Source organism: Notolepis coatsorum, assembly GCF_963971535.1.
Source record: "Notolepis coatsorum genome assembly, chromosome: 14".
Classification (NCBI taxonomy): Eukaryota; Metazoa; Chordata; class Actinopteri; order Aulopiformes; family Paralepididae; genus Notolepis; species Notolepis coatsorum.
The window spans coordinates 14231502-14244589 of record NC_140178.1 but is presented as its reverse complement, the minus strand read 5'-3'; the positions used below and the strand labels follow the sequence as shown (position 1 = coordinate 14244589).

At 42.2% G+C, this 13088-nt stretch overlaps 1 protein-coding gene across 2 annotated transcripts in view; it reads left to right on the top strand.

Annotated features, from left to right (window-relative positions):
* The first annotated feature begins 9407 nt into the window (after positions 1-9407).
* The window catches only part of slc27a1a (solute carrier family 27 member 1a), a 44752-nt gene continuing 41071 nt past the window's right edge, over positions 9408-13088 (top strand). Inside the window, exons 1-2 of one of the 2 annotated variants that reach the window (XM_084329316.1) lie at positions 9408-9892; positions 10219-10389. In XM_084329316.1, the coding sequence (XP_084185442.1) occupies positions 10220-10389 (170 nt within the window). In that variant the 5' untranslated portion in view covers positions 9408-9892; position 10219. Of the gene's footprint in view, positions 9893-10050; positions 10390-13088 lie in introns of those variants that run through there. The other variant, XM_084329315.1, reaches the window with a different exon arrangement.

Below are 13088 nucleotides of genomic sequence, written 5' to 3'. Positions count from 1 at the left end.
CCAGGACCCACCCACGCTGGCTTCCCACCCGCTAACACAGCCAATCGTGTTAGTATGGACGGTCGGCCAAGCCGGAGGCACCACAGCTGGATTCGATCCCACTGTCTCTGTGGTGGTAGATGGACGCTTAGTCCGCTGCGCTACCCGGCCGCGGAGGGATTTCTGACCATGTGTATATGTTAGGGGGTGCCGGGACGCGTGAATGTTTGTGCTAGTGGATTGATTGATTGGCCGTGTGGCCAATCAGAGAAACGCTGAACGAAAAGCTGAACACAAGTTGGTTGCCTTTAATATTCACGCTGCCGGGACCCAAGAGCAGAACACAAGCACAGGAGAATGGAGCGGTTTAGAATGTTTAATTGAAGCAGGAGGTGGGAGAAGGGTCCAAGAGTCGTGAGAGGAGCTAGAGATGGAACAAGGAGTGGAGGAGTGACAGGCAGATGGTATGCAGCATACCTGGTTGTCCAGCCCTGGTCACAACCCAAAAAATAGCTGCAACAACTTAGGTCAAGGTCAAGTTTATTGGTATGTCCTAGGGATGCTCGATATTGGCTTTTTTACCTATACCGATATTGTCCAACTCTTAATTACCGATATCAACCGATACCGATATATGCAGGGTTTCCCCCCCACACAACATTATGCATACTTTTGACAATAAATAAAATCAGAATTTGTTCTTACTTGCTTGCCTGGGTAAATAAAGGTTATAGAAATGTAAAAAAAAAATATTTATTTTTTCGATACCGATATTTTCCGATATCACATTTTAATGCCGATATCGGCCGATAATATCGGACATCCCTAGTATGTCCCAAACTGGGCAATTCATGTTACAGCAGATAAATAGGAGCTCCAAAAAAGAACACAGACAGACATGTACAGTAGCCTACATGGTCGCAGGATCGGATCAAAACAGTCTAAGATAATGACTGCAGCTTTGCGTTGCATTCGGAGGAAAGGAATCGATGAGAGACGATGAACTCTTTAGCCTTTTTGGCCTGGTTTATTTCACATTGGTCATAAATATTGTTGCAGCGTGCACCTGCTACTTCAAGGTGCAGCTGAGAGGATGAGAGAGAGAGCTGAGCAGGTGGACACACCCCTTTTATAGGCTCAGTACGTGGAACAGATGTGCGCCTCTACCTTTTAGTTGGAGCGCCCCATAGTGTTACAACATTACTGCTCTTATGATATATACAGAGAACACATTGATTATATATAGCACATAATAGTACAACTGAGGACATTTTACCTTATACTCTTAACACACCCACTTGAACTTAGGTTGTTGTATTGACAGAAATCAAGCATAGTAAAATGCATATATCTTCACACATTTTGAAGTCTAAAAATGATTCCTGCAAACTTCTTCAGTTTTTAAATTCATCTCTTCAGTAGGACAATAAATCAGTTACTTTTCCTTCGTTCACAGTAGACCTTATAAAATAATATTTTATGTCTATGTGCTTACACCTCTGTCTGCTTGCAGGGTTTCTGGCTAAAGCTATGGTTCCCTGATTGTCCTCATATACCCTTGTAAGTGTATATTCCTGGTCATCAATACCTTCAAGTAGTTGTTCTAGTATTATGCACTCCTGTAACTTGAGGCTAGAGCCATGCATTCCGCTTCACAAGTAGAAAGAGCTACTGTAGGCTGCTTTCTAGTTTTCCATGAAACTAAGGCGCTATTCTCATTCTCACACAGTATCCTGTAGTACTACGCCTGTCTCTTGTATCAGCAGCCCAGTCGGCATCACTGTAGGCTACTATGCCCAGCTCCTCACTGACGTTTCTTCTGAAACACAACTCCTTCTCTGCAGTGCCTCTGAGATATCTGAACCTCTGTAGGCTCAGCAAAATATTGTGATAATTTGCTCACAGTAAAACTCAAATCTGGCCTTGTACATGTGGTTAGATATATAAGGCTACCTACCGCCTCTCTATACATTCTGACATCATCCATTTTTATAGCATTTTCAGTGTAGTCTAGTTTTTGATCACAGGGGGTTTCCCTTGGCTTGCAGTTATATCTCATACTGGCAATCGCGTCTCGCTCTGCCTTACTGAGATATCATTATCTCCAGCACCCATTCTCCACTTGCACAATCTGAATGTAGCCATTTCCGGCTGACTTCCGGTTGCCAATAGCACTTCCTGTCCCATCCAAATACATTGGTTTTAGCTACTTTTCTCCCCTTATTTAAACAACTTTGTCGTCACAGAGAGGCAATGAAACGTTTGTATTATTATAGTATAGAATGTATTTAATAAGCAAACGTTTGTCAGCAGGGTTTTTGGGCTGTATTTCATGTAAAAACGTTTACTGTTAGTTTCCTTGCTCAGCCAGCATTAGCTAACCGAAGCTAGTGGTTAAACAGGCCGGATTAGCTTTGAGCTAACTATCTTTCCCGACCCATGTATTCATTCCATTCTAAACATAACGTTAGTTTACAAAACATGACCCGTCTATATAACGTTGAGGAACAAATTATATAGACGGGTAATGTTTTGAACAACTAACGTTACGTTTAGAATGGAATGCATCGGCAAAGATCCGTTAGCTCAAAGCTATTCCGGCCAGTTTATCAACTTCCTGTCATTTAGAAATATGATTTTATAGTTAAAATCATTACCAAAACGTCCGGAAAAACCTAACGGGAGCATTATAGACGGTCATACAAATGTACAAATGCTATAAGGTGGCAAGAAATGCACTATAAACAATACTTTATGCATCGGCAAAGATCCTTAGCTCAAAGCTATTAAGGCTAATGCTGGCTAACAAGAGGCTAGCGCAAGAAACGACGCCGCAAAGTATTGTTTATAGTGCATTTCTTGCCACCTTATAGCATTTGTACATTTGTATGACCGTCTATAATGCTCCCGTTAGGTTTTTCCGGACGCTTTGGTAATGATTTTCACTATAAAATCATATTTCTAAATGACAGGAAGTTGATAAACTGGCCGGAATAGCTTTGAGCTAACTATCTTTCCCGACCCATGTATTCATTCCATTCTAAACGTAACGTTAGTTGTTCAAAACATTACCCGTCTATATAATTTGTTCCTCAATGTTATATAGACGGGTCATGTTTTGTAAACTAACGTTATGTTTAGAATGGAATGAATACATGGGTCGGGAAAGATAGTTAGCTCAAAGCTATTCCGGCCAGTTTATCAACTTCCTGTCATTTAGAAATATGATTTTATAGTGAAAATCATTACCAAAACGTCCGGAAAAACCTAACGGGAGCATTATAGACGGTCATACAAATGTACAAATGCTATAAGGTGGCAAGAAATGCACTATAAACAATACTTTGCGGCGTCGTTTCTTGCGCTAGCCTCTTGTTAGCCAGCATTAGCCTTAATAGCTTTGAGCTAAGGATCTTTGCCGATGCATAAAGTATTGTTTATAGTGCATTTCTTGCCACCTTATAGCATTTGTACATTTGTATGACCGTCTATAATGCTCCCGTTAGGTTTTTCCGGACGTTTTGGTAATGATTTTCACTATAAAATCATATTTCTAAATGACAGGAAGTTGATAAACTGGCCGGAATAGCTTTGAGCTAACGGATCTTTGCCGATGCATTCCATTCTAAACGTAACGTCAGTTGTTCAAAACATTACCCGTCTATATAATTTGTTCCTCAACGTTATATAGACGGGTCATGTTTTGTAAACTAACGTTATGTTTAGAATGGAATGAATACATGGGTCGGGAAAGATAGTTAGCTCAAAGCTAATCCGGCCTGTTTAACCACTAGCTTCGGTTAGCTAATGCTGGCTGAGCAAGGAAACTAACAGTAAACGTTTTTACATGAAATACAGCCCAAAAACCCTGCTGACAAACGTTTGCTTATTAAATACATTCTATACTATAATAATACAAACGTTTCATTGCCTCTCTGTGACGACAAAGTTGTTTAAATAAGGGGAGAAAAGTAGCTAAAACCAATGTATTTGGATGGGACAGGAAGTGCTATTGGCAACCGGAAGTCAGCCGGAAATGGCTACATTCAGATTGTGCAAGTGGAGAATTGTGCCCATGGAAACCAAAACGCATGCACCCACTTGCATGTGACCACGCCACTCCTCTGCGTGCCCCTACAATAGGCAGGAAGTGGTCACGCTTTCACCCTTCCTCATTCTGCGTTATGATGCAGAAAGCTAACGTTATGATGCAGAAAGCTAACGTTATGATACAGAAAGCTAACAAGGTTGTAATTCGAGAGGTAGTCTTTTCTCTCTCTCTCTCTCTACGGGATCATCCCTATGTTCCCCAGGTCCTATGTTCGCCGGGTTCTATGTTCCCCGCTTTGATTGATTAATAGATTGAAAATATTATAAATTTTTATTATTTTATTAATTAGTTAAAGTTTCAAGTTTCTTTAATAGTTGTCATACAGAAGTACAGAATACTTTTATACAAAATGCTTCTTACTGTTACGCTCCAGAGACTGTGCTAGACAAGATAAGTGGGAAATAAAATAAAGTAGCATGTAAAAAGAAGTAAAAATAGAGGTCACAGTGTTCAGTATAGACATATGTACAATGTTCGATGCAGAATAGAAGTAACTGAGTTACCATACAATATACTATGCAATGTACTAATATACAATACTATATAGTGCAAAGCAGAAATGTATATATAAATATAAAGTGTGTTTAGGTGATCTAAAGTGTGGAGAGTGGGTGCTGCAGTGTGTTGTTTGTTTAACACTTTGGTTGCCTAAGGTTAAATTAATGATATACCATAGATTGCCAGCGCTATTTGTCTATGGAGAAAGTCCCCTTCTTTGCAGGGCTATAACTTTTTAAATTCTATTGCTACATTGCCATTATTAGGGCCCATTCAAAGTCCTATATGTATTGTTCATTGTGTAGCAACGTTAAACTTTTTCATTCACATATTCATAGTAAAGTATGGTCTAATGTATAAGTATGTTTTCATCTCTTTCTGCAGCTTTCTCCAGAACGTGATATATAGCCCCAAATGCATTATATTGATGATGAAATACAGTTTGATGGCAATCAGTGCGATATAAAAAATTCCAACTAGACGTACTTCTAGAAGTTACTACACGTCATCTGATGTTGACCGGATGGGCGAGGGGGCGTTTATAATTCCGTGGGCAGCGTTATACCAATCATCTAATGTGGGTCAAATGTTGATAATATCAGTTATTATCGAAGACGGTAACGTTACACGCTGAAACTCACCCCAGTCTCCGCGCGCCGTTGGGCGATCATCGTCGAGTAGAAATTTTATCATTATGGGATATATTATTACCCGGTCCATCTCCAGCTTGTATAATGGTATATACGTCCAAATCATGTTGTTTATCGAGTTATTGGCAATCGATCGCTATGTAGAGTGACGAGCTAGAGTCACGGGACATGTACCGAGTGGCCGGAAGCAATACGGACGTCTAGCAAAACCTCTAGTGCGCTTCCTGTTAAGCGCTTGCGCCGATCGGCCACCAGATGGCGCTCCTGAACCGCCAGAGAGCTCAGTGGGTCCTGCTGGTGGATCTCAGGCCAGCGGAGGGACATTATGAATCCGATCGCAGATTTTTGAAATATTGATATAAAGACGACGTACAGCGTCCCCCGGCAACTTTAGCATGGCCAGCAAAGACGTCTAAAGACGGCTCCCGGCACCCAAAGTGTTAAAGTGAGTGTGTGCGTGTGGATGCGTGTGCTGTGTGCATTTGATGGTTGTTGCATAGTGTTTATTGTTCGTTGAGCAGCCTGATGGCCTGGGGATAGAAGCTTCTTCTGAGTCTTTCTGTGCTCGCCTTGAGACTCTGGTATCGCTTGCCTGACCGCAGCAGTTCAAAGAGGCAGTTGATCTATTATTATTATTATTATTATTATTATTATTATTATTATTGTTCGGGTGGCTGGAGTCCTTGATGATTCTCTTAGCCTTACCCCTGCACCGCTTGTTGTAAATGTTCTGGAGGGTAGGAAGCCCCCCTCCAATTGTGCGTTCCGCTGAACGTGTCACTCTTTGTAGTCTGCTTCGGTCTTGTGCAGTGCTATTCCCAAACCAGGAGGTGATGTTGCCAGTCAGGATGCTCTCTATTGTACATGAGTAGAAGTTCTTAAGGATCTTCTGACTGACTTGGAACTTCCTTAGGCGCCTGAGGAAGTAGAGGCGTTGTCGTGCCTTCTTCACAACACTGTCAATGTGTGAGGTCCATGTCAAGTCCTCGGATATGTGGGCTCCGAGGTACTTAAAACTGTTCACTCTCTCAACCGGTGCCCCGTCGATGCTGAGGGGGCTGTAGTCCCTGACCCCCGACCTCCTAAAGTCCACAATAATCTCCTTTGTTTTGCTGACGTTCAGGGAGAGTCTGTTCTCCTGGCACCATCCCGCCAGGACCTTGACCTCTTCCAGGTAGGCCCTCTCGTCGTTTGCAGAGACCACTACTGTGTCATCAGCAAATTTGATGATTGTGTTGTTGCTCCGCTGAGCCACAGTCATGTGTGTACATTAATAAATTATTAATGTCCGCCTTGTTTCGAACGGTTAAGCTTAGGCCCTCTTTCGAACTGGTTAAGGTTAGAGTTTGGAATCAGGGCTGGTGGGCTAAAATTTTCATCAATCAATCAAAGCGGGGAACATAGAACCCGGGGAACATTGGACCCGGGGAACATGCATGCTCCCCTCTCTACCTGTGTTGGCTGTGGGCTAGCTATCTGTGTTGGCTGTGGCCTGTGGGATAGCTATCTGTGCTATTATTTAAGAATACGTTGACTGTATGCACAAAATGTATAAAAAAAAACTTTTTTTTACCTATGGGGGGGGGGGGGGGCTCACGTTTAAATCTTGCACAGGGCCTCGCATTTCTCCCAGACGGCACTGCTAGGGGTGTTTCACTTTGTGTATGGTGGGCCTGTGATCTATGGGGATTTTCGCTTTTTGAGTTGGATGGGATGTTCTGGTTTGTTAAACTGCACCTGAATATATTTTATAATTATTTTTATTTGATCTTGTCTCGTCTTATTTTATTTATTCTTTAATAAAAATTCTTTCCTAAAAATGCAACACTGCTACAGTGCATAAAAGAGCTCGGTGCTCCTTTTTTAAAGTGCACATTGCCTTAAAGTGCCTGTTGGCTACTGCTAGCCCTTCTAGTACAAAGTGCCTGTACATTAGGGCTTGAGTTCAGGTGACTGACAACCTCGGGATATGTACTATTCCTAAAACGAGATGTCCTACACCCGAGACGTTGGGAGTCTTATACCGGAGGGAAGGGGGTTAAAGAGGTAAGTAAGCAGGGTGAGAGGGGTCACCGATCACCTTCTCCCCTTTCCGCCTGATGTGTGTGGCATATATAGACTAGAGGCCACAGAAGATAAACACATGGATACAGCAGCATCCTCTACAGACCTGTTAGGCTGATAAGCAAACTGATATACTGGATAAAATGATCGCAGACGAGCCACTCGAACACCTTCATAATGACCGAGGTCGGAGCGACGGGCCTGTAATCGCTCAGACGAGCGGCGTTAGATTTCTTGGGCACACACAGGGATGACTGTGGCAGATTTATAACATGCCGGGACTTTTAAGTTGTGCTGAGAAACCAATTAAAAATATCTGTTAAAAACGGAAGCAAGTTGGTCAGCACCATTTTTCACCATTTTCATTAAGATCAGATCTGTGTGATCCGACCGCGAGTGACCAGCTCTATAAGTACATCTGTTCACACCTGGCTTTAGAATGTTGATCTCTCCAGTGACCCGACTCGCTTTTGTGTTCACACTGCTAACAGGACGTGGCCGTAATGGGACGCAGACCACCTGTGAACGTGGTCGTTTGAGTGATCAGATTTCAGATCTCAGCTCGTTCACACACTGGCATTAGAGCTGGTCACTTGCGGTCTGAACAGGGCTTATGTTGCATAAGATAAGAGAAGATAAAAGACGATATTCCTTTATTGATCCCCTTCAGTAGAAAGACATAAATATATATGGCAATACAATTGTATCTGAATATAATATACATAATAATGATATATATAATATAAACGGTATATAATAATAATACTGCTAGTCCTGCTATCTCCCTCTAAAGATCCTCTTGTCTAAAAAAGACAATGATCTATGCGGGTCTCAGAGGGTTAATTGGTTAGTTTGATCAACAGTTAATCAGTTATTTCTCCGAGTTGATAATTGGTTAGTTTGATCAGCAGTTTGATCAGTTATTTCTCTACAGTTATTTCTTACGAGAATTGATGTGATCATGTGATCGTAATAAGTTCTCCTCACTGATAAATACTGTATGTGTTGTTTTTTTCTGCCTCAAGGACAAAATACAGCATTATGTAATCTAGCATGGTCACCGGCATGTTTTGGCTTCTCTGCCCCTACCTCGTGGAATAGCCTGCAGGAAACTCTGAAACTAGACACTCTAGTAGTGTCTATGGGTCGGTTTAGAACCTTGATGACCAATCGGGTCACCACAATATGTAATTGTTTTTAAATTGGTACCTGTTTTTTGGTTATTAAAAAATACGTTTTTCAAATTATGTTATATTAAAAACAAATTATTATATTTTTCAAATGTGTTCTGATTGTCTGGTATTAACGTACCATGACACTTGTGAATGTAACATCTCGATGACACTGGAAATTAGTTCAACTACTCTGTGTATTTATCACGTATAAATAAAGATTGCATTTAATTGAATTGAATATGGCTAAACATTTATTTTGGTAGGATATGTAGGTGCTTTTCAAAACCTTCCCTCTTCCTACAATTCCTTATGAGTCTTTTTTCTCTCATTCAGAACACATAGAGGACAGGAAATCCATTGAGTTTGTTTTTGTTTCAATTTGTGAGGTTGACCCACATTTTGGGGTAAAATGCCTGCTGTGCCCTCTCTCCACTCTGTCAGACAAAGCCCCTGTCTGGACTCACACACAGGCCCTCAGTCAGCACTGACTAGCAAAAAAAAAAAGTATACATATATATATTTCCCTCTTACTTGATGTATGTGTAGCTGTGCTATTTATTGTGTGGGAATCAATAGCCTATAGTGGATCAATAATAAAAAATATTTTACAGCAGGTGAGGGAAGGCGTTGCTTAATGTAAACCGTTAGCTAGTCGGCAAATTAGTAAAGTACAGAAATGATTTAAACCGAATAAAAAAGTTTTAAAATAATTTGACCATAGGCTACTACTAGCGTTACCGTTATAACACCTGCAGTTCTGGTGGTGAGTCGAAAAATAACACATGTCGTCCAATCGAATTGAGCGAAATCCTGACGAGCGTTTACCTTGTCGAATGGGTGAGCTCGACGAGAAAAACGGAACACCCGAAGTGGGCGGTGCTTATCCTCGGTTGCTGCTGCTACAACGATAATAACATTCAACATGGAGTACAACAGCGAATAGCCAAATTCTTAGCCCCCCCTTTTTCAACACAACACAAATGGATTCCGATCCGCAATCGCAATCATTTTGGAAGTAGTTCATCAATAACTTTGAATCCGCGGCTACCGAATAAAAAAAAACACGTGAATGTTTCGCATTCACAACTTGATTGCATGTAAGGTGCTTGGTGCTGGTACTCGATCCTCTCACACTATACGGACCGCGTTGACAGCCAGGCAGTGTGTGGGGAAACTATAGTGAAACACTTATTAATAACAAACTGTCCTCCTACTGTTCAAACATCCGAACATCGAAAGAAGCGTCATCATCATATCTAACTTATCTTTCAACGACCTCAACAAAGATCCGATGCGGTTTTGATTGATTTGTTAGCAGCGACTCTCTGTTACGTGGAACACATTCTAAGTTGTGTTTAGTAGGTGAAAGGTGACGCGTCGCACTGTGTGCCGCTGCTGCTGGTTCGTTACAGTAGGTGAGTTATTATCATTTGGTCGGATGTTTTGCTCAACGGCATAACTGTCTAACTATTATGACCCGGCATGGCACCCACGCAGCCTTGAACTTGAAGAAGGTAAACTGGTCAAACCTGCTCCTCTTCCATTTTGTATTTCAGTCATAATACCACTCTTCCACACATCGCCCAAGTTTGCTGTTGGATGAAGAGGCTACTCCTCTCTCGTATTGACGTCTTTTGAATCTGTGGATGCTGCTAATAATAAAGTCGTGATCGATCGTGACGATGAAGTCGTTCTGTTTCTCCTTCTGTTTCTTCTGCACCCTCTCCCCCTCGTCCTCCAGAATGCGCAGTAATGTGGCCAGTGTCTCGGTGTCTCTGGGCTCTCTGGGCGCGCTGCGGTTCCTCGGGGTGTCCTGGTCCTGGAGTGTGGCCGCGGGCCTCGGGGTCTACCTGGGCACGAGCAGCTGGAGGTACTTCTACATCGCGGTGCGCACCGCCAAGAGAGATATCAAGTAAGTGTTATAGTAGAATTATTATTAAAAAAATATATAAATAAAGTTTTGATCTGGTTGTTGTGGTAGGTAGTTCTAGAACTGGTGGTGATGAACTAATGGTTCTAGAACTGAAAACACACCTCTTCAAACCAACAAACCTTCTTCTTACTGTCTTTTTTACTATTATGTACTTTACTACCATTGAATTGATTGATTGCACATTTTATTAACAGATTGCAGAATGGGTACAATACAGTACAGCTCAATACACACAATTGTTAAGGGGATGCAGACCAGAGAAAGACTTTAGTCTTGTTTACATCAGGGTCCCCCATTTTCAATTCATCATAACATATATGACATACAGGTTGACAGTACTATTGCATCTAGACATTTATGACATACCAGATCTACAAATATACAGTACTGTTTATGTGTACAAAAGGAGTCTTACATCAATAGTACTATTACTCAGTCATACTAATTTATATATTGTATACCCAGTTTAATCACCTGTACATTGTATATTACTTTACTGCTACATTTGCACTCTGGTTGGATGCCAAACCTTGCACTGTACTTGTGCTGTATGATGACAATACATTTAATCTAATCTAATGATGCACACAAGTGTGCTACTTCTGTACTGCAGTGGACCCCTAAACAAGGTTCCTGGTTCGATTCCCGCTCCTCCCGGCCAGCGTGTCGAAGTGGCCTTGAGCAAGACACTTAACCCCTAATTGCTTCCGATAAGCAGGTTGGCACCTTGAATGGTTGCCTCTGTCCTTTCAAACCAATTTTGTCGCAGACGTCCAAATTTGGTCCAGTTATAAGGCACTTGTTGCAGAGCTGTTTTGCAGGCTGTGACGTTCAGGCGTGGAGGCAGCTCTGTGTAGGAGTGTGTTTCAGGCTGTGTGACGTACAGGTGTAGAGGCAGCTCTGTGTAGGAGTGTGTTTCAGGCTGTGTGATGTACAGGCGTGGAGGCAGCTCTGTGTAGGAGTGTGTTTCAGGCTGTGTGACGTACAGGCGTGGAGGCAGCTCTGTGTAGGAGTGTGTTTCAGGCTGTGTGACGTAGAGGCGTGGAGGAAGCTCTGTGTAGGAGTGTGTTTCAGGCTGTGTGATGTACAGGTGTAGAGGCAGCTCTGTGTAGGAGTGTGTTTCAGGCTGTGTGACGTACAGGCGTAGCGGCAGTTCTGTGTAGGAGTGTGTTTCAGGCTGTGTGATGTACAGGTGTAGAGGCAGCTCTGTGTAGGAGTGTGTTTCAGGCTGTGTGGTGTACAGGCGTGGAGGAAGCTCTGTGTAGGAGTGTGTTTCAGGCTGTGTGACGTACAGGCGTGGAGGAAGCTCTGTGTAGGAGTGTGTTTCAGGCTGTGTGACGTACAGGTGTAGAGGCAGCTCTGTGTAGGAGTGTGTTTCAGGCTGTGTGGTGTACAGGCGTGGAGGAAGCTCTGTGTAGGAGTGTGTTTCAGGCTGTGTGACGTACAGGTGTAGAGGCAGCTCTGTGTAGGAGTGTTTCAGGCTGTGTGACGTACAGTACAGGTGTAGAAGCAGCTCTGTGTAGGAGTGTGTTTCAGGCTGTGTGACGTACAGGCGTAGAGGCAGCTCTGTGTAGGAGTGTGTTTCAGGCTGTGTGACGTACAGGCGTAGAGGCAGCTCTGTGTAGGAGTGTGTTTCAGGCTGTGTGACGTACAGGTGTAGAGGCAGCTCTGTGTAGGAGTGTGTTTCAGGCTGTGTGACGTAGAGGCGGCCCTGTGCTGGAGAGTGTGACTAATCACCTGCTGTCTGCCACTACTAAAACTAATGTAGGCTACATAGTAGGCATACTAAAGGGACAGAGTGATAATTCACTGTCTAGTTGAGTTGTTTATGTCCCTGTGCGTGGCCTGTCCTCTTGTCCCGGTGTCACTAGACCACCTGTGTGTCTGTCATACTGTGAAACTTGTGAAATGTTGACGGTTTCTGCACCATAGGCGAATTCTTGTACTTTCTTTGTATTGTATTTGGCCGGTTAAAATAGAGGATTTCACAAGTTCCCCGGGACGGTTCAGTCCAGAACGAACACCACTGCTAGGGCAGCTGGAGAAACCTTATAGTGTATGATGTCAAGTGGACGTCAAATATGTGGCTGCTCCATAGACTATTAATGGGAGATTGTTGACTTTGTGGGCCCATAAATGGGTTTGTGTGAGCTCTCGCACCCATATGAGATGTTACACGGTAGCAAAGTTTTGTACGTTTTGCCATGTTGTCTCACTAAGCTCACACATTTCAATAGAGCCATATGAAATCCGTTTTATTTTTTTCCAAATTCCATTAAATTTTTTTTTCAAATTCCGTTTTTTCCGTTTTAATATTTCAGAATTCTGTATTTTGCTTTGTACGCTCATTTTACCATCAGAAATAGTGTCTAATAAGTGGGAATGAATAAATTTCCACAATTTAATAAGATATAACAGTCCATTTAATAGGGCTGTCTTAAATACTTCGAAGCTTCGTTCGATGGGCATGGGATTCGAATATGAAAATAAAATTTGATTATTAAAAAATATAAAAATATAAATGATATATATATATTTTTTTGCAAAATCAACTCTGCCTCTCTTTGTTAACTACAACAAGCAATGCTGTTTGTTATTTAAGATGAGGTCGGACTCGGCACTGACAGATTTGTGTTCATTGTGCTGCTTTTATAAAGCCTCAAATGACGGCTTACAAT